We start from the raw sequence: 26579 nt of genomic DNA on the forward strand, positions 1-26579 counted from the left end.
CACCGCAGGAAAGAGTCTGCCGTGGCTCTCCCCTGCCCTCACATGTAGGGCGGGCCCAGCCCTTTCCCGGCCGACTGGGAAAGCTCCACCCTCGGCCCTGGGGCAGCGCCGCTCCCTCGCGGCCCCAGGACTTGGCCTCTCCCCTCCCTCCTCTACCGCCAGAACCACTGAGACTGGCGGCTTCCGGAACAGCTTGTGCCCCCGCGCAGGCCAACCAGTGTGGATGGCTCAGAGCGGGCACCTATAGGATGTGTGCCCAGGCCGGGACTAGGGGGGAGTTGGGAACTGCAGGAACTGCAGGAACTGCCCAGCGGGGATCTGTAGAATGAAGGCATCTCCAGAGACAGAAGGGTGTGCAGAACACAGCGAAGAGCCTACATCCTTTGGGGCGGGCCCTGCTGTGCAGGTGGGGAGGAGCCAGAATGGGGGAAGCGGGCTTCTCAGCCTGCCAGGAACATGGTACTTGGCATCTGAGCCCAGGCCTTGGCCCTTTCACCAGGGAACTGCTTTCCCCATAATCTAATCTGCTGACCTCTGACCTCCACCCAAACATGACTATGGGACCTGGATCCCCACACAGACATTTCTCTACCTACCTGAAGAAGATCCAGAAACCTCAGCCCTTGAGCTACCACAATGGCACAGCTCCCCAAATCCCTAGCCTTCCAGTGTGAGTTAGTGAGGCCACAGTCAGGTGTAAACCTCAGCGGGTTCTGAAATCAGGAACTGGGGACTCAGTCTCCAAGATCACTCACCTCCGTGACAGAGCAGTGTGCAAGCCCAGGACCACCCATCAGGCTGGAGTTATCATAGTCTTAAGTGTGTGTTGCTCGGCCACTTTCTAGAACGTGAGTCTAGCAAGTTAACTGCTTGGTGACTGTTACCCTGTGGAAGTAAAATGCACCTTCCCTGGCTTGACTTGGAGTTCAAACCAGCCCCAAATGGGACAGGCAGGAAGTAGCAGAGAATAAGACTTGGCTTGCAAGAGAGGCAGGTGTGGAGAACAGATGACTTAGAAGGCCCAGACACGGGTCAACAGGGTGAGATGCTGCGCAGGTGTCCCCACAAAACCATCCACCTGTAGGACCTGGAGGGCACCGGGGGCTGTCAGTGGATGCTCGAATCCTTCCAAGCCCTCCACTACATGCTCCTCTGACCTTGGCTTGCATACCTCCAGAGGTGGAAGCCTCACTACCTTCCGAGGCCAACCCTTCCATCTTCCTGACTGGAAGGAAGGTCTTCCTTGAATGGAGCTGAACCCTGTGTCTCTGCTCCGCCCTCCTGGGTTTTTCCCAGTAGCCAGAAGAGTCCTACAAGTCAGGAAAGGGTTAAAGTGATTTTATTTTTAAATGAGGACAGGAGAGCAGAGGCAGTTAGCAATGGGGAGGGTAGCCGAGGGTCCGGAAGCTGTACAGGAGAGATAAGGGGATGGGAGATATAAGGGGACCTGCTGCCAGGTTATCCTGGTGAGCATCATGTGAACCTTGCGGGAAGGGTGGCCCACGCCCTGGCCTGAGGCCCAGTCGGTGCCATACTTGGGAGCGGTGGCCTCCGAGAAACTGGACTGGTGGCTTGATCCGCCCCACCCGGCACCACGGACAATCACACACCCTTGCTCTTGCTTGTATCATGGGTGGTAAAGGGCTTCCCACTTCCCCACTATGGAAGCTCAGGGAGCCCCCCGGCTGGCCAGGAGGGGATGGAGTCACCCTGGAGTGGGATGCCATGCTGGCACCCTTAAAGAGATCCTCTCACAGGGGTCTCAGAGCAACCACGAGGTGGGTGTCAGCAGGCCCTGGGAGAAAACAGCAGCCCTTTGGAGCCAGAGGCTTTTCCCCAGGTCACTTGGCCAGTCACAGGGCTACAGGCACTTGAACTCAGGACTGTGGCTCCAAAGCCACTAGCTCCTTCCCCCGACCCCCGCCTTGTCCCCTCCCCAAATCCCCAGCTCCCACCAGCAGCCTGAACAACTCTGCAGGGCCAGGTGGGACAGAGCAGGGAGGGACTTCCCAGTGCCTGCCCCCGGCAAGCGGCATCCTGAAGCACCTCCTCATAACCACTTCCCTCTTGGAAGTCTCTCAACAGTCACTGTCTCTCTGAAGAAAACGCACACGAATACACACACCCAAAACCAAAAACCCTTTCCCGGTTCCTCTTCCGAAGTAGATAACACAGACACTCAGCAGGGCCTCAGATGGGTCCCACAACCTCCCTCCCTGCCTCCTTGCCCATTTTGTAGGGGAGGAAGCTGACCATTCAGAAGGCAATTGGCCAAGGTCACATGGTTAGTAGTAAGTGAAAGAGCTGTATTCAAATTCAGAACTTTTGCCTCCTGAGCCCGAAGTGTTCACTCCTGCACGATTCTGTCTCATGATTGCCATTTCTTGGATGTGGAGATGAGGCCCACAGAGGGGAAGAAATTGCCCTGGGGCATTTATGGAGGCCATGGTAGCACTGGGAAAGGATCCAGACTCCCTCCTCTCCCTTCCCTTCTTCTCCTGCTCTGGGCCCCACCTTAGGCTCATGTGCCTGCTGTGCCCTCTGAGAACTTGCCCCCACCAGCTGGGAGCGATCCGACTCCCCAGGGAGGCAGGAGGCCTCATTGTGGGCAAAAGTGTGGTTGCCAATAAAGTTCTCCAGCTCCCTCTGTGGCTCCCAGGTCCCTGGGGGGGAAGGAGGAGGCAGGGAGGGAGGAATCCTCAGATCCCAGAGTGTCAGCAAAATGCCCTCCCCAGCACCCCCAGGCTCCAGGGGCCCTGCTGGGAACTTACCCTGCAGAGTGAACTGGTGCAAATTCTCATTCCCCAGCCAGAATTCAGACTCCTGGCTCCCAAAACCTGCTTTGTAGGAGGACCAAGAGCAGAACCATTCTGTCACTTCTGGAACACTTAGGAAGGCAGAGAAGGCCAACCAGCACAGCAGCCAATTTTCCAGGCTGGGCAGGAGACGAAGAGAAGCAGGGAGTGGTGGCCGTGGAGAGCGGGCTCATTGGGAGGGGTGGGCAGACACCTGCACCCTCTTTGGATGGGGGCTTGTTGATAACGTGAGTCTGGGTGACTGAAATGAGAGAAATGTCGGGCCTGCCCTTGGAGGATGGTCAGTCCTGCTGGGAGTCGGTTCAAAACAACCTGCTTTAATTTACTAGGAAAATCAAGATCTTATAGCGGAGAGGTCACTCCAGAGTCCTAATCTCACGTCCCAGCCTTATCTTGATGGCCACCCCCTCCCGCCGCAAGCCAAGCAGTCCCCAGGTCCTACAGTTTCTTTCTTTTTTTTTTTTTTTAAGATTTTATTTATTTATTTAACAGAAATCATAAGTAGGCAGAGAGGCAGGCAGAGGGAGAGGGGGAAGCAGGCTCCCTGCTGAGCAGAGAGCCCAGTGTAGGGCTCAATCCCAGGATCTTGACATCATGACCTGAGCCGAAGGCAGAGGCTTAACCCACTGAGCCACCCAGGCGCCTCCCCTACAGAGTTTCTCTCCTCAATATTCTTCAGTCTAAGGGCCTCTCCTTCCACGGTGGCCCGGACCCCTGCCGTCCTCCTAACCTGCATCTCTGACTCTACCCCATCCCCCGCTGCAGAGCACCTTCCACAGTGCAGCCTGAGTCTTTTTCCTAAAATATAAGTCTGACTGGGTCCGCCCTCTGCTTATGATGCTTCCATGGCTCCCCATCGCCTCCCACGTTCCTCAGTCAGCCATCCCGTGCCCTCCATGAACTGGCCTCTGCGGAGGCCCTAAATCCACACTTGACCTATGCCAGTCCATTCACAGGATCTCCTCAAACCCTCTTGGCCTCTCCTGCCTCCCTGTGTGTTTGTCTTTCTGTCTACGTGGAATGCCCTTCAGCAACCCCATCTATCTAAAGAACTTCTACTCAGCCTTCAAGGCCCTTTCAAACAGCATCGCCTCTGAGAAGCCTTCTCAGACTTCTTCAGACCCTCTGGGGGCTCAGTAATAGTTGGTCGGGCAGGGGCGAGGAGGAGGGCGGCCTCTCCAGTGGGCTCTGGCTCCCCCTAGGGGCCAAGGGAAAAGCGCCCGCTGGGCCTGGCCTGGAGCCCTTTGAGCCTCCAGACACTCACCAGCCAGCGGCCCTCTTTGGGCTCTTGGTCACAAAAAGCTGGGGGGGCTCTGCCCTCCATTGGCTCAGAGAGCACCAACCACTCAACGTGGCAGGCCGGCTCAGCAGCTCCTGACAGCTTCTGGGGCCTATGGAAGGAGAGGTGAGCTGACAGGAATTGCCAAGGCAGTCCCCAACCCTCACCCTGCAGGCAGCGGAACAGGCCAAGGGTGGGACCCCAGGAGCTCTGGCGACTCCACTGGGCCCCTGAAGAGATGTCTGGTGGCCCACCGCTACCCCGGCACTGCCTGAGACCGTGTTCCTGGCTCTGTGAAGCAGAGGAAAAGGCAGAGTGTTGGCTCTGAGGTCTGAGTACTTCTGAGGCCCACACACCAGAGGGGAGGGTGCCCAGGCCTCTCTCCTCACCCTCCCCACTTCTCCAGCCTTCCATCCCCCCTGGGGGGGCAATCATAGTGTCTCTTTCAACAGCAGCCAAGCAGAGACAGCCCTCTCCAGTCCTGGGGACAGAAAACAAAGAAAGCAGAGGACGGCCATGGTCCCACCCACTCACCAGGCTCACCCCGAGGCCCATCTTGCCAGGTGGTCCATGTTTCCCCGAAAGGCCAGAGGACAAGGTGCCTTAAGTCCCACGCTGTGCCCAGGGCAATGAGGGACACAGAGCCAGAAGTGGCTCCTTACTGGCTCTGAGATCATGACTGCCCAGCTCATCGTCTCCAGACTTGACTTTCCTGCTCAGCAAAATGGGGAGAGAACCAGCTACCTCACAGAGCCAACCTTAGGATGCTGGGAGCCCAGCCTGGGGCCGGGCACACATTGGGTTCCTTGCCCCTTGGTCATGGCCTCTCAGCAGAGACAGTAATTGCTGAGCCCCAGCCTTATTTCACTCCAGGTCCCTGCCTGCTTCCAGGGATCCCTTAGCTTAAGGGCCTGGAGCCCTTTTCTCTCCACGACTTCCTGGGGCTCCAGGACAACTGGAAGACAGTTTTGCTGGCTTCCAGCTCCTGGGTTCTACAGGAAGATGCAGGGCCAGGCGGCCCCAGGGTGGGCATGGGGGAGTGGGCTTATCTCCTCCAGATATGTGGTTCTCTTTCCATCTCCCAGATTCCAGCTGTCAGGACCCTTGCCTCCAGAGCTGCCAAGGGTCCAGGGTTTGCACTATTTGCATCTATTTGCATAAGTTTACAGCGCAGAGCCCAGATGATCAAACTCCCACCTTGCTCCTTGAGGCTAATGCACCTGGGTAGGAGAAGGACACCCAGGGAAGGAGTGACAGTTGGTGGGGAGGACATCCTAGGCTGCTACCTGGGCAGCTGGGGTGGCCCTGGGTCCTTATGCAGGCCGGCTTCCCAAGCAAGGAGAGTATAAAGGGAGAATGGGGTCCACAGTAGCCCATCTTGCTGGTCCCTGAGGGAGGATGTCAGTTTATAAAGGGGCCAGGCTGGTGGGAGAACATGAAGCAAGACTCCTGCCCATTGTCCCTCCCCAGGGACACCCCACCCAGGCTAGAGCCAGCAGCGGCTAGAGGCATTTCCTCCCTCAGCCCCGGAGGCCAGGATGGAGTCCTAACTTCTGGTCCTGGCTTCTGGGTCTCTGCAGCCATCTCTCCAGACCTTTGGAGTCACATAGGGTTTTCCATCTTTGCCCCTTCACTTGTTCCGTGCCTTCCATGTGGGATGCCCTCCTCTCTGTCTCCCCCTGCGAAGCTGCAACTGTCTGTAGAGGTCCAGCCCTACCATCATCTCCTCCGGGAGCCCCTCCCCAGTCTTTGTCAAGGGTTACAGCCATGGTTACCATTTACTGGGTACCTACTGCACTCCACGAGTCCTGCTGGGTGTGGTCTGTGTGTGGCCTCTGGTTTGTACACAGCCTGGCCTGTAGTCATTCCTGGCCCTGGGTTATAGGCCTGGCACAAAGCAGTTACTCAATAAATATTGGTTAAATGAATGAAAAAACAAGGAGAAACTGAGGCCCAGAGACAGGACATGGCTTGCTCACTACCTGGCACTTAATGTGCTCAGAGCCACAGAGATTTGGCCGAAGCTCCCTACTGGGCAGACACACTCTTGGCAAAGTGACTTCATGCCCACTCTCAAGTCTGCTGGGGAGCCCCCGGCAGCACCTAGGAAATAGACGCTAATATAGGCGGGCCACTGAGTGGGCGACTGTGCGGGGCAGGCCTGGAGGCCGGGAGGCCAGTGAGGAGGCAGCCGCCACAGGCCAGATGTGAGGGTTGTAGTCTGAGCTGGAGAGAATCCTCAGGGGATAGCAAAGGGGAGGGAAGCCTCACTGGCCTGTTCGTTCACTCCTCCATCCACTTGGTCATTAGTTCATCAAGCTTGCGCTGGAGGCCTTCTCTATGCCGGGCCCAGCACTCGTGGGGGCAGGGGAGGGCTACGGTAGCAGGGGGTGTTGGGGAAGGTAGGGTCAAGTTTGCCAGACAGGATGAATCCATGAGAGGGACTCTCTGAGATGGTGAAGTTCCAATTCCAGGGATCTCTCCTCCCCAGACTCTCCCACAGGTGTGCTAAGATCTGCAGACAAGCCTAGTTACCATGTGTTATTTTTTTTAGTCATGTGTTATTACAAAAAAAAAAAGATGTACTTATTTATTTGAGAGAGAGAGAGAGAGAGATCACGAGTGGGAGGGGCAGAGGGAGAGGGAGAATCTCAAGCAGACTCCACGCTGAGCGCAGAGCCAGATGTGTGGCTCGATCTCACGACCCTGAGATCATGACCTGAGCCAAAAGCAAGAGTTGGATGCTTAACTGACTGAGCCACCCAGGAGCCCCATCATGTGTTACTTATAATTTTTTTTTTTTAATGGGGCACCTGGCTGGCTCAGTTGGTATGACTCATGTGACTCTCGATCTTGGCCTTGTGAGTTTGAGCCCCATGTTGGGCATAGAGGTTATTTAATTTAAAAAAATTGTGCTCTTTATAATAATTAACATGGGGGTTCCTGGGTGCCTCAGTACGTTAAGTGTGTGACTTTAGCTCAGGTCATGATCTCGGGGTCCTGGATATCGAGCCCTGCGTGGGAGTCCCCACTCAGTGGAGAGTCTGCTTCTCCCTGCTCCCTCTGCCTCTCCCTCTGCTCGTGCTCTCTAAAAAAATGGTTTTTTTTTTAAGATTTTATTTATTTGACAGACAGAGAGAGATCACAAGTAGGCAGAGAGGCAGACAGAGAGAGAGAAGGAAGCAGGCTCCTTGCCGAGCAGAGAGCCCGATGCGGGGCTCGATCTCAGGACCATGGGATCATGACCTGAACCAAAGGCAGAGACTTTAACCCACTGAGCTACCCAGGCACCCCCTCTAAAAAAAATCTTAAAAAAAAAAAAATCAACACAGAACAGACCCAACTGAACACAGATAGAATACAAGCGAATAAAATACCACCACCTGGGCATGTCATAGGGCAAACCCGAGCTCTAATGGAAGGGGCAAAGTTGTGGAACAATATGTATAGCCCGATCCCACTCTGTGTTTTAAGAACACAGAACACATGTATGTACGGTATAAATTTACAAAAAGGGTCTGAAATGTACTGTTAAGCTTAGTTATTTCTGGGGAGTGGGGCGGGGAGGGGGAAGTGTTCCTCACTCTTCATATCCATTCCTGTATAGACCTTTTGTTTCCTGCAGGCATTTACTACTTTGGTAAAAACAAACATCCGATAAAGAAAGGTCCTTTTATTTTTATTTTTTTTAGTTTTGCCTATTCTTGAGCTTTTTTTTTTTTTTAAAGACTTTATTTATTTGGCAGACAGAGATCACAAGTAGGCAGAGAGAGGGTGCAGGGAAGCAGGCTCCCCGCTGAGCAGAGAGCCCGATGTGGGGCTCGATGGGGCTCGATCCCAGGACCCTGAGATCATGACCTGATTCAAAGACAGAGGCTTAACCCTCTGAGCCACCCAGGTGCCCCCAGATAAAGAAAGGACCTTAACTGAGTGGAAAACCAGAAGGTGGTGGGGGCATTTCCTCCCTCACCCCTGGAAAGAAGGCGCATTCTTCCCGCCTGCACTTAAGTGCTGGCTGGCGAAGCCAGGGGAAGTGGGTGGAGGCCAGGCAGGAGAAACTGTGTGTGCAAAGGCTTGGAACAGACAGAAAGCAAGACGGGCCGGGTGGCAAGAGGGAGATGCAAGTATGGTGAGAGTGGTGCTCAAAGGGGAGGCTGATGCCTGAGATGGGGGCTCTGATGTGGGGGGTGAGGAGATGGACTGCATGGCAGTGGAGGCACGGGTGAGCTGGGAGGCCAAGGAGGAGCTGGAACTGCTTGTGGACTCTCCCTGACCCCCCAGGTCCCTCAGAGCCCATCCAGCTGGAGTGCAGAGAGGCTGGACCTGGGGGAGGCAGAAGCTGAAGGCTATGCAGGCTACACAGCTGGAAGGGTGACGGTGACCTGGGTGCCGACGGAGCACGTGCACCTGCTCTGAGTTGCCCCGCATGCCACTGAGACAGACCCTGCTGTGACCCTGCTTTACAGATGGGAAAGCAGGGCCAGAGCTGGGAAATCTCTTCCTCCCATTCACACAGAGCTGCAGGGCTCCACAGGCTGACCTCGCCGCTGCCACCGTGACCCTCTCTGGTCCCTCTGCTTCCTTGGACAATCACGGGATGAAATCAGATAACGCTGTCCCTCTCAGCCACGTGTCCTATTTCCAGCTGGTGCCCAGCCGTGGGGGATGTTATCAGCCAGGGAGGGCTTCTGGACGGAGATGGGGGAGGAAGTGGGCATGGGAGGGCAGGGGCTTTCCAGGAAGCCCTGGGTGAGGAAGACCAGGAGTTCAGAAGGCACTGTTGAGTGCAAGGGGCATCTCCACCTTGGCAGGCACTGGGGTGGGGACTTAACTTTAGTCGCTGACAGAGCCTGGAAATGCCTCTGCAGGGGAATTCTGACCTTCTGCTTATTCTGGAGCAGAAAAACCTAGATTCCAAGCCCAGCCCTCCCCCCCCCCCCCCCCCCCCCGCCGTGTGATCTTGAGCAAGTGTACTTACCTTGCTGAGTCTCTATAGACTTATCTACAAAGGGCCGGAAAGCGCAGGGAGGGTTAAACACTTGTAACAAATAGAAATGTTTTAAAAGGTGATCGGGGCGCCTGGGTGGCTCAGTCAGTTAAGTGGTCTACCTTTGGTTCAGGTCATGATCCCAGGGTCCTGGGATCAAACCCTGAATCAGGTTCCCAGCTCAGAGGGGAGCCCGCTTCTCCCTCTCCTTCTGCCTGCTGCTCCCCCTGCTCGCGCTTGTGCTCTCTTTCTCTCTTTCTCTGTCAAATAAATACATAAAATCTTAAAAAAAAAAAAAGAAGAGAGAGAGAGAGAGAGAGAGAGGTGATAGTAGCAGTTCAAGGCTGAATTCCCATGAAGGAGAGGACGATGGCTCACCCCAACCCCCACAGATGTACACGCAGCCCAAGACGCGGGACATGGAGCACAGTGCTGCAAAGAGTTCTTTTATTTGAGGGCAGTGCTAGGCCAGGCGGATGGGAAGAGGCAGGCACAGACCCCGTACCAGGCAGGGGGCCCTCAGGCATGATGGGTGAGACAGGAGACGGCTGAAGAATGCTCTCTGGTGCAGGTACCAGGCCCGGGACAGGAGGCACTGAACCCGCTTGACAGCCCACAGGGGCCAGACATGGGTGGCCAAAGTTTTTCCCACCCCCAGTGCCTACAAGAGGGCCAAGAGGGCACCCTCTTCGTCCTCCTTTTCCTGTGGAATCCAGGCCTGAAGGGGGTCAGATTCTGCGGAGGCCAGACAGAGAGGGCACTCAGGGCGGTAGTGCTGCCTCGGCTGGGCGAGGACCCCCACCCCCTGACGGCAGGCAGTGGCCGGAAGCACACACGTTAAGGGAGGCCACAGCGACCCGCCCCACTGCACACACGGGCACACAGGGGCCTCAGGGCAGCTCCCCTTCCTAGAGGAAAACCAAACCACACACGTGTCCCAGGCTCCTGCCTGTGGCTACAGTGCTGCAAAATGAAGGCTTGCCTGGGGTGTCACCTACTGGCTCTCCTCCCTGCCGGCAGCATGAGGGACAAAGACAGGTGGGCTCAGCTGGGCTCTCAAACGCAAGTCCAGGCTGAGTCCTGGCCCCAGCCAACAGGGGACAGAGGGAACCCCATGCGTTGAGGAGGGAGAGGTGTGGTTCCCATGGGTGACGTCAAGAGGAAGACATTGCCCTTAGGGCCGCCCCGTTGAAAAGACCGCAAACTGGCACTAAAAGGGACCCAAAGGGCAAGAGTGGGGTGGGGGAAGGGAGCTGGGACTCCGCTGGCTGGCCAGGTACTCACAGTGTCTGGTAGGTGCTGTCCTTGGCCTTGAGGAAGCGTAAGACGAAGAAGGCCGCTGCCTGCAGGCTCAGCACCAGCACGACGCCCCCGATGAAGCTGGCCCCGTCAAAGCCAGGGCTGTGGGCTTCGGGAACTGGGGGGCTCCCTGCAGGGTGCAGGTCATAGCGGGTCACTGTGGACCAGGATCCCAACCCCACCCCAATAACCAGCACAGGCCTCCTGCAGGCCCCAGTCCTCACAATGGGAGCCTCAAGCAGCAGGCTCAGAAGTTCGGCCCAATCTGTACCCCAATGTTCATAGCAGCAATGGTCACAGCCGCCAAACTGTGGAAAGAGCCAAGATGCCCTTCAACAGATGAACGGATAAAGAAGATGTGGTCCGTATGTACAATGGAATATTATGCCTCCATCAGAAAGGATGAATACCCAACTTTTGTAGCAACATGGACGGGACTGGAGGAGATTATGCTGAGTGAAATAAGTCAAGCAGAGAGAGTCAATTATATGATTTCACTTACTTGTGGAGCATAAGGAATAACACGAAGGACATTACGAGAAGGAAAGGAGAAGTGAATTGGGGGAAATCGGAGGGGGAGACAAAGCATGAGACACTGTGGACTCTGAGAAACAAACTGAGGGTTTTTGGAGGGGAGGGAAACTGGGGGATGGGTGAGCCTGGTGGTGGGTATTAAGGAGGGCACGTATTGCATGGAGCACTGGGTGTGGTGCATAAACAATGAATTTTGGAACACTGAAAAAACAAAATTAAATTTTAAAAAAGAAAAAGTTTGGCCCAGATCCTGTGGCCAGCTGGGAAGTGCCCGGTGGGAGGGACAGTGCCTGGCTAGTGAGAGGGGGGCCTTGGCTCCAGCCCTGGCTCTGCTCCCAGTTGCTCTGTGGCTTGATGTCTTTTTACATCCTCTCTGGGCTCAGGACGGCAAGGTCCTGAGAGCAATGAGCTCCCTTCTAGCCTCCCTACCCCACTCTGGCCGGGTGAGATAAGGATGGACCCAGAAGCTGGGCCTCCAGACCCCTTTGGCTCAGAGTTTCTTTTGGCCTTGGTTCTCAGGGTTCAAAGCCAAAATGCAGATGATACAGTCCCTTTTCAGTACTCCTAAGTCCTGACACCCTGGAGTCACCCGATGTCAGAGCCCTTACAGAAGGAAGAAGTGGGGAACCATGCCCTACCAAGTGCATAAATGGAGACTAGGTGATGTACGTCAGAGGGAGAAGCTGGGTTCTGAGGACCAGACCTGCCCAAAGTCACCTCACAGTTAAGACAGAGCCAGTCACACAGTGTCCTCTAAACATTTCTGCTCCCCCCATCCCCCGCCCAGGCCCATCTTAGTGCCCAGTTGCCAGGCTGTCTGGGTGGCTCCCACCTGTGCCACGTTAGCCATCAACTCCCACTAGGGATTCTATTTCAGGCCCTAGGCCAGGTGCCAGGGCAGGGCTGGTGGCAGAAGATGATTCTGGGGCAGTGGAGAGGGGCCCAGCTGGGAGCTGGGTGCACCTCTCGGTGGGTATAGCTTGTGTAAGGGGGTCGGAGAATATGAAGGGCAAAGGGTGGTCCCAGCTACACCACAGGGAGCCCCAGAGAAGGACACTGGGGGGAAAGTAGGAGAGGGAAGAAATGAGCTGCCCAAGACCGATCTAGGGCTCAGCCAGAGGGAGCTGAGCCATCAATAATTCAGCCTCCAAGATCAAGTGTCTGGCTTTAATTAACCAAAGCCTCTGCAGTCATCCCTATCAAGCCTGGTGACCTCTGGGCCCTGAGGGGCAGTGGGAACCAAGGGGCAGAGTTCTTGCTTCTGCTCTGCCAGGAGCCTGCTTTGTGAGGTAGTCACTGAACTACACCTCCCTGGTGGCCTGAGCCAGCCACGAACGCTTCAGCACCAAGGGCAGGTCCTGAGAGGGTCAGCCTGAGCTCCCAGAACTGGTCGGAGGAGAGCGACAGGAACCATCACTTCCTCATCTCTTTCTATGTATCAGACACTGAACTAGGCTCTCCACACCTGCTTGTAAAATCCTCGCAGCAATTCTGTGAGGTATTACCCAACCCATTTTACAGATGTGGGAACAGTCTCAGCAGGAGAAGTCACAGGGCTGAGGTCACAGGGCATGTCAGCACCTGAGCCCAGCTGTCTTTGCACCTACCTGTCGTGACTGTCTTTGGTTCATAGGTGGGGTAGTGGTGGGCAGCTGGAAAGACAGGGAATCCATACTAAATCACCTCTCCCACTCCCTGACTCCCACCAAGAACCCAACCCAGGCCAACAGCTGGACTTCTGACTCACATCAGGACCCCTGTTCCAGATCCAGGTCCAGCTAACATACTTTCAAGCCTCAGTTCATACAGTTCCTTCCACCGGATGTGCCCTCTCTCCATTTCTACCTTTAAGGGTCATCTCTGATGACATCTCCTCCAGAAAGCCGTCCCTACATTCCCTTCTGAACTTCGGATTCTGAAGTCCTCACTGTTTTAAATTAGACGAGCTCGCTTCTCCAACCCCTCTACACATCTGTCCTGGATCCTTTGGCTGTGCCAATTTTTAAATGGGGAAATAAGCCAGAGTGGGGAAGAGACTTCTCAATGAGCTAAAGGCAAAACTGAAAGTGGACCCAGGTGTTCGTGAGCATAGTCTGCTCCCTGAGAGCAGCTGGTTCCTTCCTGGAGGGAAGGCTCTGGTTGGGGACACCTCAGCCCCCTCTCTCCAACTCAGCTTAGGTCAGCAGGAGTCCCCTTACCTGGACACGACTCCGAGCGGTTATAGACAGAGCAACCTTCCTTGGCCACCTCAGCTTGGGCCACACAGTGTCCTGGTGGGAGAAGGTATAGGGGAGAGATTTGGGGAGAGGGGCCAAGGCCCTGGGGTTCAGAACTGGGGGCACTCTATTTGGGGAGGGCCCACCTCCATACCTGGCTCCTCAGGCCGGCACTGCTCCCACACACAGCCGGAGAGATTGTGTGCTTTGTGCCCCTCCACACAATGCTCACAGAGCTTGAGCTGTTTGCAGGCCCCTTGGACAGCTGGCCAGATGTTCATGCGGAGCAGAGCTCCCCGCCCAAAGCCTCGAGCTCCTTTACCTGGGAGTGGGAGCAACTCCTTGAAACTGAGCTGCACCAGCCCTTCCCTGCTACTGTGGTGCTCACCCCTTTGCACACATACACTCACCTGGATCCCCTAAGGCCCACTACACACCTGGAGTTTCCACAAGCACACGGTTGCAGACACCCCAACCTCCCCCACATTCACCCAGAGTCCCCTCCCTTTGCATACACCTGGGGTTCCCTGATAGATGTGGAGCTGCCTACCCCAGACATACCTGGGGTCCCTTCACTTCCGAACACTTGGAGCCTATTATATACCGATGCTCCACACATGGCTAGAACCCCCTTCACCCACCGCTTGAGCCTTGAACTCTCTGGAAGGTCCCCTCCAGCCCCCCGCCCCCCAGCCCAGACCGCCCCAGAACCGGCGGCTGGACGAAGGCAGGTTCCCCCTGCCCCTGCCGGGGCTGGGCCTCCAACCAGACCCTGGTCCGCGTTACCAGCCACAGCGAGCTGGGCACACAGGAGAAGGCAGCAGCAGCCGCCACAGAGCGCGACCCGTAAGGCGCGGGGTCCCGGCGTGGCCATGGGCGGGGCGGGGCCGGCGGTCGGCGGTGAGCTGCTGTGGTGCGTCCCTCCCGGACTCCGCTCGGCTGGGATGTGGGGAGCGAGACCCAGGCAACCTGGGCGTGACCAGGAGGGCGGGGTCATTCTGGGGCGGGGCCAGGCCCTCCGTCGGGGTGGGGCCCGGCTGCCGGGGGCGGGGTCATGTGTGGGCGTGGGTGGTGGGCGCGTCCTGGCCGAGCCTGGTTCGGAGATCTGGGCAGGGGCTCGGACAAAAGGGGGCGGGATCCAGGTGTAGTAGCAAGGCCTGGTCCTGGGAGTCCTCGCCCGCAGCTTCCCAAAAACTTCGCGGGGTAGTTAGTATCCCTACTTCACAGGTGAGGAAACTAAGGCTCAGGAAAGGTGAGTGAGTAGGCGGAGGTCACAGTGCAAAATCTGGATTCGAAGCGAGGTGACTTTCCCGCAGGCCGGACCTTGTTGAGTGAACCCAAATAGGCCCACGCCCGGGGACTGGCTTCGCCAGGCCGCTGGACTCTGACCGCCCACCTCGCTTCACCCCTTGCACCCTACTCTCTTCTGCCCCTCAGCTTCCCACCACGCCCTCCGACCAAGTTATTGGTCTCTATTAGTAGGACAATTGGGGGTTTCCACAGACTTCCTTCCGCCTCAACTCCTGCCCTGGCACGGCCTCTTCTTCTTGTTCTTTCCCCCTCTGTATCTTCTCCTCGGGTTCCTTAGAGGGCATCTCCTCTTTTTCCCCCTTCTCTTTCACTTCCACTCTCTTTCCCCTTCTCTGCTGCCCCTCCTTTTCCTCCTTCCCCCTCTTCTTCCTGGTGGCCCAATTCTTTCCTGAGACCTATTCCACCTCTCCTGGGACCATTTTGGCCATTCCTCTGCCATTGGCTCTGATCTGAAAGCCATCAGGTCTCCTATCTCCATCTCCAGCCCAGTGTTCCCTCCCCAGCTGCCACCTGTAACTAATAATACATAGTTCACACTACTGACCTCTTACTCTTAGTAGAGTATACATTCCATTAAGAGCTTACTTGCAGCTTCTCATCTAATGTCCATGACTACCCTCTAGGCATGGCTTTTGTTATCCCCAGTTTGTGGGCTTCAGAAGTAAAATCCAGCACCTGGCAGGATCAGTCAGAAGAGCATGTGGTTCTTGATCTTGGGGTCATGGGTGTAGAGATAACTAAAATAAGTAAATAAATAAATAAACTTTAAAAAAAGAAGTAAAATCGCCTGCCCACGGGCACATGGTTACAATGAGGGGGGCCAGGATGTGAACCCAGGACCCGGTGGGTCCATCTGCTTCCTGGGCACCTTCACCTGAGTGTGTCCCAGACCCCTAAAACTGCCCCATTTCTCTTCCCCACTCATGATACTTCCTTTTTCCTTCAAAACACGTATCGGGGCACCTGGGTGGCTCAGTGGGTTAAGGCCTCTGCCTTCGGCTCAGGTCATGATCTCAGGGTCCTGGGATGGAGCCCCGCATCGGGCTCTCTGCTCAGCAGGGAGCCTGCTTCCTCCCTGCCTCTCTGCCTACCTGTGATCTCTGTCTGTCAAATAAATAAATAAAATCTTTAAAAAAAAAAAACACGTATCAAATGTGTAATTAATTACTCTTTTGTATCCTAGGCTGTAATTTCTATGAAGGCAGGAGCCATGTTTATCTTCTTCTGCAGTTAACTCCCTCTACACTTAAGGGCTAAGTAGGTGTTTATTAAATAAACAGATTGTATCATGTTGTGACTGTATGCTTGTCCTGTCCTTCTGGTCTGTGAGACCCTCAAGGGGCCCCCTACTTAGAATCATTTTAAGTGTTTATTTGTAGATTGTCCATCTTTCCCCATCAGAATGGCGCTCTGTGAAATCAAGGATTTTTGTTCATTGCCTTATCCTCTGTCCCTAGAACCATGCCTGGAAAGTAGCACATGCTCAGTAAAACTTTACTGAACATTGAAAATGCAGAGATGTGTGGGCACTGGCCTAGTTCAGTTTGTAGAGCATGTGACTTGATCTCGGGGTTGTGAGTTTGAGCCCCATGTGTGGCATGGAGTTTACTTAAGAAAAGAAGGAATTAAAAGAAGGAAAAAAGAAAAGAAAAGAAAAGAAAATGCAGGGATGTGGCCAGATCATCTCTCTGTCCATAACACCCACTCAAAGCCCAGGGAACTGTCAGTAAATACTGGGTGAATGAACAAATGGGTCTGTGTTAAGAATGTGTGCCCAGACGATGCCCAGATTCTTGGGGCTTGAACAGGGGCTCGTGTGGATATTATCTGTGTCTCAGACACACACCCATCTTCCATGAAGACCTAGGCCCATGGGATTCCCCAAATTGAAGAGAGAATGGTAAGGGAAGAAGTCTTACCTGGAATCTAGTGTTCATAGCCATCTGGTGGTCACCTGGGGAACTACAGGTGTTGTCAGCCCTGGTCAAACTTAACTCCCAGGTGACTTTAGGATGGAATGGAAGGCACACTGGATTTGCAGATAAACCAGCTTCACGTCCCAGCTCTGCCATGTACTGTGTGACTGGGGCCAAGTCCTTCAGCTTCTCTAGGCTTCACCCATGAAATGGGGATACAGGGTTGTTCTAAGCCCTGGGATCTGGTCTGGCACCTGGTAGGTGGGAAGGACTGGACAGGGTATCAGTAGTGGGGAGGAAGCAAGGAGATAGGGCAGAGGACATGAGGAGGATAGAAGAGGAAGGGACAGCCCTTTCTCTAGATAGCAGATCTTTGGGGAAGAGAGACCCACTTGGCAGTGATGGCCTCCATTGTCTCATTGCCATCGGGCAGTTTTGAAGCATGGAGGGAGTGCCCGTGGGAAAATCCATAGCTTCACTTGAGTCTCTTGGGTGTCTGGCGTTTCTCATGGCTAGAAATATCACTGTACTCTTTTCCTCCCCGACTGCCTGAGGATCACCTTCCATTTTGAACGACCCTGTGGCTCTGTGGATCAGGAAGTTTTAGCCAACCAACTACTTCAGTGGAAATGTGGTCATTGATGTTCTTCACAACGAGAAGGCAACAGTATCTAAGGCAGAACTTTGGGGGGAAAGCTAGCCGAAATAGTATAAGACAATTCCAGATGTCATCTTTATATTTGGAGTCAGAACCCATGTTGACAGTGGCGCAGCAACTGGCTTGGGCGTGATTTACAATTCCTTGGATTATGAAAGAAAAATGAACCCAAAGACAGCCTTGTAAGACATGGTCAGCTTGAGAAGAAAAAGACCTCAAGAAAAGAGCAAGTGGGACATGAGAACAGAATGAAGAATGTCAGGCATCACACAGGCCCTCGCTGGCTCAGGCCAAAAGGACTAAAGACTCTGCAGTGGCTTTATCTGTGGTGATTGTGCAGACATTTCATGAGAGGATTAATTAACGATGAACATTTGTAAAAAAATAAAATAAAATAAAGAACTATTACTGCCACTCAGAATAGCAGAAGATAGTCTCTCACATAGCTCTTTCCTGCCAACCTGCCGGCCACCTTCTCCCAACCCAGAGACCAGAGGGGAAGTTGCTGGAACCCAGTTCAGATGGGGAAGAGAGCGGACACCTGAGTTCTGGGGGGCTGATGCCCCTGTATGCTCTCTCTTTCCCACCCCCCCCCCCATTCTGGACACTGGGCATATCAGTACTCTCCACTTTCTCTAGACGCTGCTTTTTACTCTAAGCATCCTGCTACAGTGCCAGGTGCTGTGGTGGCACAGAACGGAACAAAGTCTCTCCCCTCATGGAGCTTATATTCTGGTGAGGCCAATGTGAAGTAAAAAAAGAAAATACATGAATAAACACAAATTTAGGAATGCGAAAATTATCTCTGAGAAATAATAACTCAAGGAAAGAGGGGAGAGCGGGTGGGGTAATCTAGGATAGAGTTTCGGGAAGCCTGCTTCAGGGTTGACTTGAAGGCAAAGGCTTGAATGAAGGAAGTGAAGGGGTTCTGGGCGAAGGGAAGGCCAGGACCTTTTGCAAGAACACATTCACCCACATTTTGTGCCCTCAGTGGCGGCATTCCCTGGGGCTTTTCTCCTCACTGAGTGAGATCATCTAGCCCTAGAAAACTCAATTACTACCTGCACACCTATGCCTCCCAGGTGTCCTCCTTCTGCCAGATATGCTATTGGTAGCTAACACAGTGCTGAGAATGTGCCGGGCCCTCCCACCAATCCCGAGGTAGATACTAACATTACCCTCTCTTACAGATGAGAAGACAGGCGCAGAGTGCTGAAGAAATTCCCCCAGAGTAACACAGCGAGGAAATGCAGGAACTAGGATTTGACCACCTCTACCCCCAACTCACCACATCCAACTGGAAATGCATCATCTTCCCCAGCCCCTACGCTCTCCTCTTCCCTTGTACTCTGCCACTGGCCTGTTACCTCCTTCCCCCTGGCCCACACTGACTGAGGGAACTACAGCAGTGCCACAGTCAAGGGAGAAGTCAGTGGGGCCTGGGATCTGAGCCCCTCTGGTTTCCTGAAGTCCTAACCTGATCCCTGTCCTCTACCACCATCCCACAGGCCTGGAGGGATCCACTGAGGATCAAAGCTAGAGACAGAGGAAGGAGAAGCAGCCAGTTTCTCTCCCCCTGGGCACATCTGTCTCCTCTGGAAAAGTCAGCTGAATGGTGTATTTCCCTGGGACAAAGGACAGGCAGGGCTGGGGAAGATGGAGCTCCTTCTCTGTGCCCTACCCTGCCAGAATGCCTAAGATGGGGGATTGTGAGAGGGGCCTGCCCTGGGGACTGTGCTGTCAGGTTTTCTGCTTCCAAGTTCTTCCTGGCTCCCCCTCTCCTACTGCTTCGGGGAAGTGCCCACCCCCCTGCTGGCTTTCCAGATCTTTGAATAAATAATTCAGGTTTTGAAATCTTGCCAGACCCACCCCTCCCACGCTGGGAGGGCGCTATTGGGCTGACATGAGTGACGTCATGCAGCTCCTTATCCCAGCCCCAGCATCACGAGGACCTTCCCAGGCAGCACCTCACCTGCCTGGTCACTGTCAGTGCAGACCCTCTACCTTGTCCCTCTCACCCTGGAGCTCATTCACCACAGTCACCGGGTATCTTCATTCCAAGCTACCTTACAACCCTCTTCACTGTTTTGTCCCCTGGGTACCTCAGCACTTGTGACAGGGTCATGGTGACCTGAAGTCCTATCATCTGGACACTCCATCTTCCCTTTCCCTTGCCATCACCTCTGCCACCCTGGGATCCCTGAGCTCCATCATGTCACAGTCACCCTGACACTGCAATAGTTGCCCTGGGGGCTTCTCTTTCTTTGGCAGCGTCTCATGGCCACCATCCCCCAGGATTCTGTCACCTTGCTCATACTGTCACTGCCACCCACTTCCCTGCTCCCTCGTGCTGCTGTCACCATCACCTCAGGGCCCCATCATCTTGGCAACCCCCATCATCCTCACGGAGGACGCCCATTCAGCCTCATCACTCCGTCTCCGTCACCCGAATTCCGTCGGTCTCTGCCACCTGAGGGTCCCATCACCCCCACAGTCTTTCCAGGGCCCCTTTCTGCTTCCCCTTACATATTCCCCGCAACGTCCCTAAGACTTCTCCAAGGTCTCCCACCGGCGCCCCCCGAAATCCCGGCCCACAGAGGGCGCCGCGTCAAGGACAGCGCGGGCCGAGTGGGGAGGGGGCGGGGCCGCAGCCACGGTCGCTTTTTATGAATGGGGAGCGGGCGGCGCGAGGCCTCATTACTATGCCTCGCCGACGCGCGCTGCGCCCCGGCGCGACGCACCCATTGGCCGGTCGGGCCGCTGACGTCACCGAACCAGGGGCCGAGGGCGGGGCGGGGCGGGTGACTCACGCCGCTTCTCCCGCGGCCGCGGGGGCTTCTCCGGGTCCGCGCAAACCCTTCGCTGCCCTGACCCGAGCAGAGCCTCCACGCGGCCCAGCCGCACCAGGTCCCGAGAGGTGAGTAGGGGGCCCCGCTGCAGGCACGAGGCATCCGGAAGGGCACGCAGGATGCTGGGGAGCAGGGCCGGCGGACGCTCCCAGCGGCCGGCAGAGGTCGGAGGTTAAGACCGGGAATCCAGAATCTGGGTTAGCAGGCGGGGACCCAGTGTCCGGGGTGCTGAGAACTGTCATCTGGGTGACCCCGCGTGGGGTGCGCTCTCCTCCAAGGCCCAAGGCCCTGGAGGGACTGATGGTCCTCTGAGATTGGGCTGGCAGGAGTCATCGGAGGCAGGGACCCAGGTGTCCGAGCAGGAGGTGTCTCACTTAGGGATCTAGACACACGGGCAGGATGCGGAGTCAGGCCCAAGATCCAGGTGTCCGGGCAGAAGGAGGGGTCTGACTCAGGGATCCGGGCCTCAGGCAGAAGGTGTCTGTTCCAAAGACCCGGAGGATCAGGCAGAAAGAGGGGTCTGGCAGGGACAGAAGTCTGGGCCCGTGTGTGTTGGGGGTGGGGCTGAGTTTCTAGGTGGTGTTACCCGGGGAGTGCAGGGTGGGGGCTGGAGGGAGCTTCACGCGCATTCTCTGGGGGCGGAGCCTCGAGCTGGCAATACAGAGACTCGTGAGGGGTCTGGCAAGCCTCAGAAACTGAGCGTCATCCTCCCTGATGGGGAGGGAGCAGAGCTACCCTCAGTCTAGAGATGTGTTTCCCTTCCCCAGTGCTGGGCCTACCTGGCATCTCCAGAATCCCACGGGCCCCCCCATCCACTTATGGTAGTCCTTCACCTGGTTCTCCGCTGGTCACACACGTGGGAGAAAGAGGCCTGCGGGGGCCAGGGAGTTGGAAGGGAGAGTGGAGGGACCCAGTACAGTGAGAGGAAAATAGGTCCCTCCTGGGGTGAGGGTGGGGGTCGGCAGGGGGAGACAATGGTATCCTGGAAGGTGCCCTGGGTCATGAGTGGGGGATGAAGCACTAGGACTCAGCCAGGTATCCTGAGGAGACACACTCACAATGTATCCTGAGTGGCACCTTGTTCTGTTCAGACCCCTTCGCCCAGCACCCAGCCTGCCAGCTTCTCACAGGGCCTTTCTCCTACAGGTACCATGATGTGGGGTGCAGGCAGCCCCCTGGCTTGGCTCTCCGCCGGCTCAGGCAACGTGAATGTGAGCAGCGTGGGCTCAACAGAGGGGTCCACAGGTCCAGCCGCCCCGCTGCCCTCCCCCAGGGCCTGGGACGTGGTGCTGTGCATCTCAGGCACCCTGGTGTCCTGTGAGAACGCGCTGGTGGTGGCTATCATTGTGGGCACTCCCACGTTCCGTGCCCCCATGTTCCTGCTGGTGGGCAGCCTGGCTGTGGCCGACCTGCTGGCGGGCCTGGGCCTGGTCCTGCACTTCGCTGCTGTGTTCTGCATTGGCTCGGTGGAAATGAGCCTGGTGCTGGTTGGCGTGCTGGCGATGGCCTTTACTGCCAGCGTGGGCAGCCTGCTGGCCATCACGGTCGACCGCTACCTTTCCCTGTACAATGCCCTCACGTACTATTCAGAGACAACGGTGACTCGGACCTATGTGATGCTGGCCCTAGTGTGGGGGTGCGCACTGGGCCTGGGGCTGCTGCCTGTACTGGCCTGGAACTGTCTGGATGCCCGGGCCACATGTGGCGTGGTATATCCGCTCTCCAAGAACCATCTGGTGGTCCTGGCCGTTGCCTTCTTCATGGTGTTTGGCATCATGTTGCAGCTCTATGCCCAGATCTGCCGCATCGTCTGCCGCCATGCCCAGCAGATTGCCCTCCAACGGCATCTGCTGCCTGCCTCCCACTATGTGGCCACCCGAAAGGGCATTGCCACACTGGCCGTGGTGCTTGGCGCCTTTGCCGCCTGTTGGCTGCCCTTCACTGTCTACTGCCTGCTGGGTGACGCCCACTCTCCACCCCTCTACACCTATCTCACCCTGCTCCCCGCGACCTATAACTCCATGATCAACCCCATCATCTACGCCTTCCGCAACCAGGACGTGCAGAAGGTGCTGTGGGCCATCTGCTGCTGTTGTTCCTCTTCCAAGATCCCCTTCCGATCCCGTTCCCCCAGTGACGTCTAGTCCTATACCGGCCCTGATCACTACAGAATTCCAGAATGTTAGGTCCTCTAGGGCTTTGTTCCAACCTCCCAGCTCTACACCTCCAAGACCCAGCTGGTTCTGGAGTTCTAGGACATCGGGTGTTTCACAAGATTCTGTCCAGATCCCTACAGGGCTCAGCTGGCTCCATGGTTCTAGAATGTTCAGGTGGCCAGAGTTCCACTCAGAAATGTCCCACAGCCCAGCTGGCTTGGAGTTCCAAAATGCTGCTGGGTGTTTTATAGTGCCATTCCAAGTCCCTGATCTCTCCCCACCCCCCTTTTGACCTTAATCATGTCACTTTACTTTTGGGTTTCCAAGCTAAAGAGCCAGAGAGGTTAGTCACTCAGTTGCCTATATAGGAGAAAGAAAGAAAAATGTATCTATTTATATGTGCACATACAAAAAGAGCATCTATTTATAATTTATTTATTTACCTATTTATTTACTTATTTATTTATGGGCGGTAAGGGGAAAAAAAAGAGACCCACACCTTGAAATCCAGGCCATACCAGGGTACCCCTCAGTCCCCACACCCCCATTGCTGACCTCAGTTCCTAGAAGGGGGAAAGGGAGAAAGAGAAACCACGTATTTTGTTATTATTTTTGCTTATTTTTTATCAAAGAGATCATAGAAACCAGAGCCTTCTCCCCAGGCCCACCCCTCTCGGGTTTGCTGGGAGAACACACCAGCCTCTGGTTTTTTATTTTTTTAAGAAGCCATCACCTGAGCAACCGAGAATTCCTCTGCGCTGGGGGCCGCCTGCCCTCTGGTGGCCGTTCGGGGGAAACTGCAGCCCGGCCAGGCAGCCGGGACCAGAACACGCGCCACCCCAAGTCCACTCCAGCCTGGCATCCAGCGCCACAGCCAGGACCTGGGGGCCAGGCCCCACCCTGCGGTGCCCTAGAGGTGGCAGGGTGTGAGCCAACACCTGACCCCTCTGCCAACCGGGGTATGGCCTCCAGTGCTCCCCTATCCCTATCCCCAACCCATCGCTCAATAAAGAATGATTTTGTGATAAGTCTGTTTCTGTCTCTATGCTTGGAGGGGCTGGAGTGGGCCTGATGTGGGCGGAGAGACTGGAATGGGAGGGGATTAGATCAGGCCTGGGAGCCTGTGGAGGGATCTGGGGAAGCTCCAGATCCAGGGAGGAGTGAGGCTGACAGGTGACACCCCCGCCCCTTTAGAGGCTGAGCTAATGGGCCCCCCTGCTCTGCTCAGACCTGGGCACTGCCAGGCAAGGACCCCACCTTTCTTTTTTTAAATATTTTGTTTATTTATTTGTCAGAAGGAGAGCACGCACGTGCACAAGCTGGGGGAACGGAAGACAGAGGGAGAAGCAAGCTCCTAGCTGAGCAGGGAGCCCCCATGCAGAACTCCAACCCAGGACCCCAGGATCATGACTCGACCGGAAGGCAGACACTTAGCCGACTGAGCCACCCAGGCATCCCAAGGATCCCATCTTTTTCTGAGGACAGGAACCAGGGTGCTAACCCCTTCTCCGGTTGAGAATGCGCTTTTGTTTGGAGCTTTGGCATGAAGTTGATGCTCAAAGCATATCCATCTCCTTAATAACAGCTCCTTCTAATTGTGGGTGTTTACTGTGTGCCAGGCACTACGCCGAGTGTACTGCCTATGTTACCTCATTTATGCTGAACAAGCCTCCCATGGGACCAGTAGTATCTTCTCCATTTTACAGATGAGAAAACTGACGTCAAGGGAGGGTTAGTGACTGGCCCGAGGAAACATCCATTTCCACAACCTGTGCTCCATTAGCCAATGGCCTCTCCTCTTCTTCCTTCCCAAGCCCGGAGCTCAGGACATTCTGGACCCTGATTTGTGTTGGGATTCATTCTTGGAGCCAGAGGCCACATTTGGGAGGAGGTTGGAGGGACTATGGTCATTCTGGAACTGAAAGAGCTTCTTTTCTATCCAAAGGCCAGTGATGGTAAGTGTGTGCATTTGAGGACATAAGTGTGCGGGTCCTGAGTTATGGTGTTTCAGAACAAGAAAGAGTATGTTCACCAGGCAAGGGCAGGCACAGGTTTGGAAGTGTGGCTGAAGAGGAAGCTTTTTCTTGGCTTGCAAAGCCTCTCAGCCTCCCAGGGCTCCCAGATAGGCAAAACCTGGAGAGGGAACCCTTAGAACACCCCCCCCCCCATTATACAGACAGGGAGACTGAGGCCTGATGTTGAGCAGTCATTGCTCAAACCTACACAGTTGTGCCAGGCTAAGACTCAGGTCTTTCTCCATTTCCCTGGCCAAGAGCTCTTATACCTAGTGTTCAAGGCTCCTCCCCAACACTGGCCACAGGACCCCAAGGGGAGTGGACCTGCCAACAGGGGCAGGGTCAGAGCTGGTGGAAGGCAGACCTAGGCTGAGCTACACACAGCTCCAGTCCAAATACAAAGCAAGGGGTCCCACCAGGTCAGGGGGAGACTTTTTTCCCCACCTTCCTGGAAGGTCCTCGGGAAAAGACACCCACTCAGCAAGCACCTCTCCATGCCAAGGTTTGGCCCAAATATTTCACACATCACCATGATCCTTTGGGTGGTATTATCGTTCTCCCCATTTTACAGAAAAGGAAGTTGAGGCTCTGAAAATAAAAGCCCTCATTCATTCACTGCCCTTCTTGCGGACAACTTCAATTTCATAAGGGAGACTGTAATAAAGAAACAAGTTTAAGATTTGGTCAAGTCAGAGAGCAGAGTCCTGGGGGAGAAATAAAGCAGGGAAAGGGCACGGGGAGTACGTGTAATCTTTTAAAGGAGGGAATCCCAAGAAAGACCTCACTGAAGGTGACAACAGGTCTACCTAAAGTCACATAGCAAAGGGCCAAACTGGGATTTGAATTCGGGGCCATTTGACTCCAAATCTGTTTCTATCCGGGGTAAGGGCGTGAGTTTCAAGAGCAATTCAGAAACAGCAAGCAAGGAAACCCCAGGCAGGGAGCCCTGTCCCCAGGCTGGGGAGAAGTTGGAGGTGTCTAGGCACCCCCACACCTTTGGGAGGGGCGGTGTGAAGAAGGGCATCCTTGCTGCCTCACCCATGTTCCCAAGAAGCCTCCACCGGCGAGGGGGTGGGGGGACAGACCAGAAGGAGAGGGTCCAAGTGCCCATACTATTCTGGGCTGGCTTGGCCCTTTGCCTCCCCCATCCCAGCTCCTGGCTCCAGAGCTCAGCAAAGCCAAAGCTTTGTCTGGGAGAGCCTGGGGTAGGCTGCCACACTGCAGGCCCTAGTCCGTTTGCCTGCCCCTGGTAGTATGGTGGACCTGAGACATTGCTGGAAGCCCCTATCTGGCGTCTCTCTGCTTGGGTTCTGGGCTCAACCTGAGGGATATCTCGGTCTGCTCCTCGGGTTGGAGCCCATGTGCGTGGTGGGGTTGGCTGGCTTCTCCCTCCTCCAGGGATTCTGTAGATACAGCTCAGGTCCACCCCTACCCTTGCTTCCTCCAGGAAGCCTCCTTGGCTAAGTCCTCTTGTGGCTGTGAAGATGTGGTTTATACAAAACACCTTACTGTACTTCTCAAGTAAATATTATAGAGAAGTCTTGCCCTCTTCATCAGCATAGGGACCCCTGAACGCAGGGCTGTGTGTCCCACTCCAGCGGAGGGTCCTTGAGAGAAAGAACATGTCTGCCCTCTCAAGCTAAAGACTTCTCTGTCTCTTGCTGCCTTAGACTCATCTGGTTCTCAGCCCGGAGCTACTCAGCACTGGTGAGAGCATGTCTGGTGCATATGTGTGCCGAGGGGGGGGGGGTTGTTTGGGGGGTGGGGGGTGTCCAAGGCCCTGACGCTTTTCCACCCCCATGCCTGATCCTACCAGCTACAGAGGCTTGGGAGGTGAGCTGGGCAGTGGATTGGGGGAGGCAAGGGCTGGAGCCCTGAGCCCTGCCTTCTTGCCTGGGTAAGCCCTAGGGCCCATCTTTCCCTCCCTTCTTCCCAGGTCCTGTGTGGGGGAGGGGAGGAGCCCCGAATGCTGAGCCCCCGCCGGGGCCATGACCGCCTCTCCCTGCAATAAGTGAGGAGACAGCAGCTATTAATATAAGATGAGTTCACGGGCTCACAGCTTCCGCAGGCTGGAAAACAGGCTCCGGGGGCTGGGGGCTGCGGCAAGTCTGGTCGTCTGTCAGATTCTCTCCTGGAGCCCGGAGCCCGCCAGCCCCACATTCCCCAGCTCCTGACACGCTGAGACCTGTATACGTGCAGACCTACGGGCATACACACATGGGCACACGCAGTCCGTTCAGAGAACTCACACACGCACATACATCTGGACATGCATATCTAGCCAGGTGTATCTGCACACTGGTACACACACACACACACACACACAACACACCATTGCACACATGTTAGCGGGCCATCTCAACTTCATGTGCATGTGTTTGCATGGGAGCACATTTGTCAATGTGTGCACACACCCTTGCATGCACGAGTATGCACACACAGGCTTGGCCTTGTCCATGCTTGCATACCCAGGCCCACTTGCACACCATCACACACCAACATATACAGACACAAAACTGCACATGTTTAAACAGATGGTATCC

General features: G+C 55.3%; 3 protein-coding genes across 3 annotated transcripts; 1 reads left to right on the forward strand and 2 right to left on the reverse strand.

Moving 5' to 3' along the window:
• Positions 1–267: 267 nt before the first annotated feature.
• LOC111143672 (ficolin 3) lies at positions 268–5864 on the reverse strand. The gene is given in 11 exon segments (XM_022497498.1): positions 268–335; positions 1414–1564; positions 2515–2663; positions 2772–2870; positions 3440–3464; positions 4075–4142; positions 4145–4207; positions 4630–4650; positions 4653–4678; positions 5003–5087; positions 5813–5864. Coding segments are annotated over 11 exon segments (807 nt in total).
• A 4498-nt stretch (positions 5865–10362) lies between these two features.
• On the reverse strand, positions 10363–14005 carry LOC111143565 (CD164 molecule like 2). The gene is made up of 5 exons (XM_022497390.1): positions 13918–14005; positions 13286–13453; positions 13114–13185; positions 12523–12567; positions 10363–10511 (listed from the first exon to the last, which is right to left on the reverse strand). Exons 1-5 carry the CDS (start codon positions 14003–14005, stop codon positions 10363–10365), a joined length of 522 nt encoding a protein of 173 aa, XP_022353098.1.
• Positions 14006–21016: 7011 nt separating this feature from the next.
• On the forward strand, positions 21017–22009 carry LOC111143646 (G protein-coupled receptor 3). The gene has a single exon (XM_022497464.1). It carries the CDS (start codon positions 21017–21019, stop codon positions 22007–22009), a length of 993 nt encoding a protein of 330 aa, XP_022353172.1.
• Positions 22010–26579: the final 4570 nt, after the last annotated feature.

The sequence above is a fragment of the Enhydra lutris genome, unplaced genomic scaffold, assembly GCF_002288905.1.
Source record: "Enhydra lutris kenyoni isolate GAN:26980312 unplaced genomic scaffold, ASM228890v2 scaffoldscaffold9, whole genome shotgun sequence".
Lineage (NCBI taxonomy): Eukaryota > Metazoa > Chordata > Mammalia > Carnivora > Mustelidae > Enhydra > Enhydra lutris.

Bases quoted from the DNA above. Each gene is read 5' to 3' on its own strand.
- LOC111143646 (XM_022497464.1), top strand. From the start codon at position 21,017: ATGATGTGGGGTGCAGGCAGCCCCCTGGCTTGGCTCTCCGCCGGCTCA.
- LOC111143565 (XM_022497390.1), bottom strand. From the start codon at position 14,005: ATGGCCACGCCGGGACCCCGCGCCTTACGGGTCGCGCTCTGTGGCGGC. The intron at 12,568-13,113 runs GTAAGGGGACTC...CTGTCTTTCCAG, and splicing joins CCGCTCGGAGTCGTGTCCAG to CTGCCCACCACTACCCCACC. The intron at 10,512-12,522 runs GTAGGTGCAAAG...TGCACCCTGCAG, and splicing joins ACCAAAGACAGTCACGACAG to GGAGCCCCCCAGTTCCCGAA.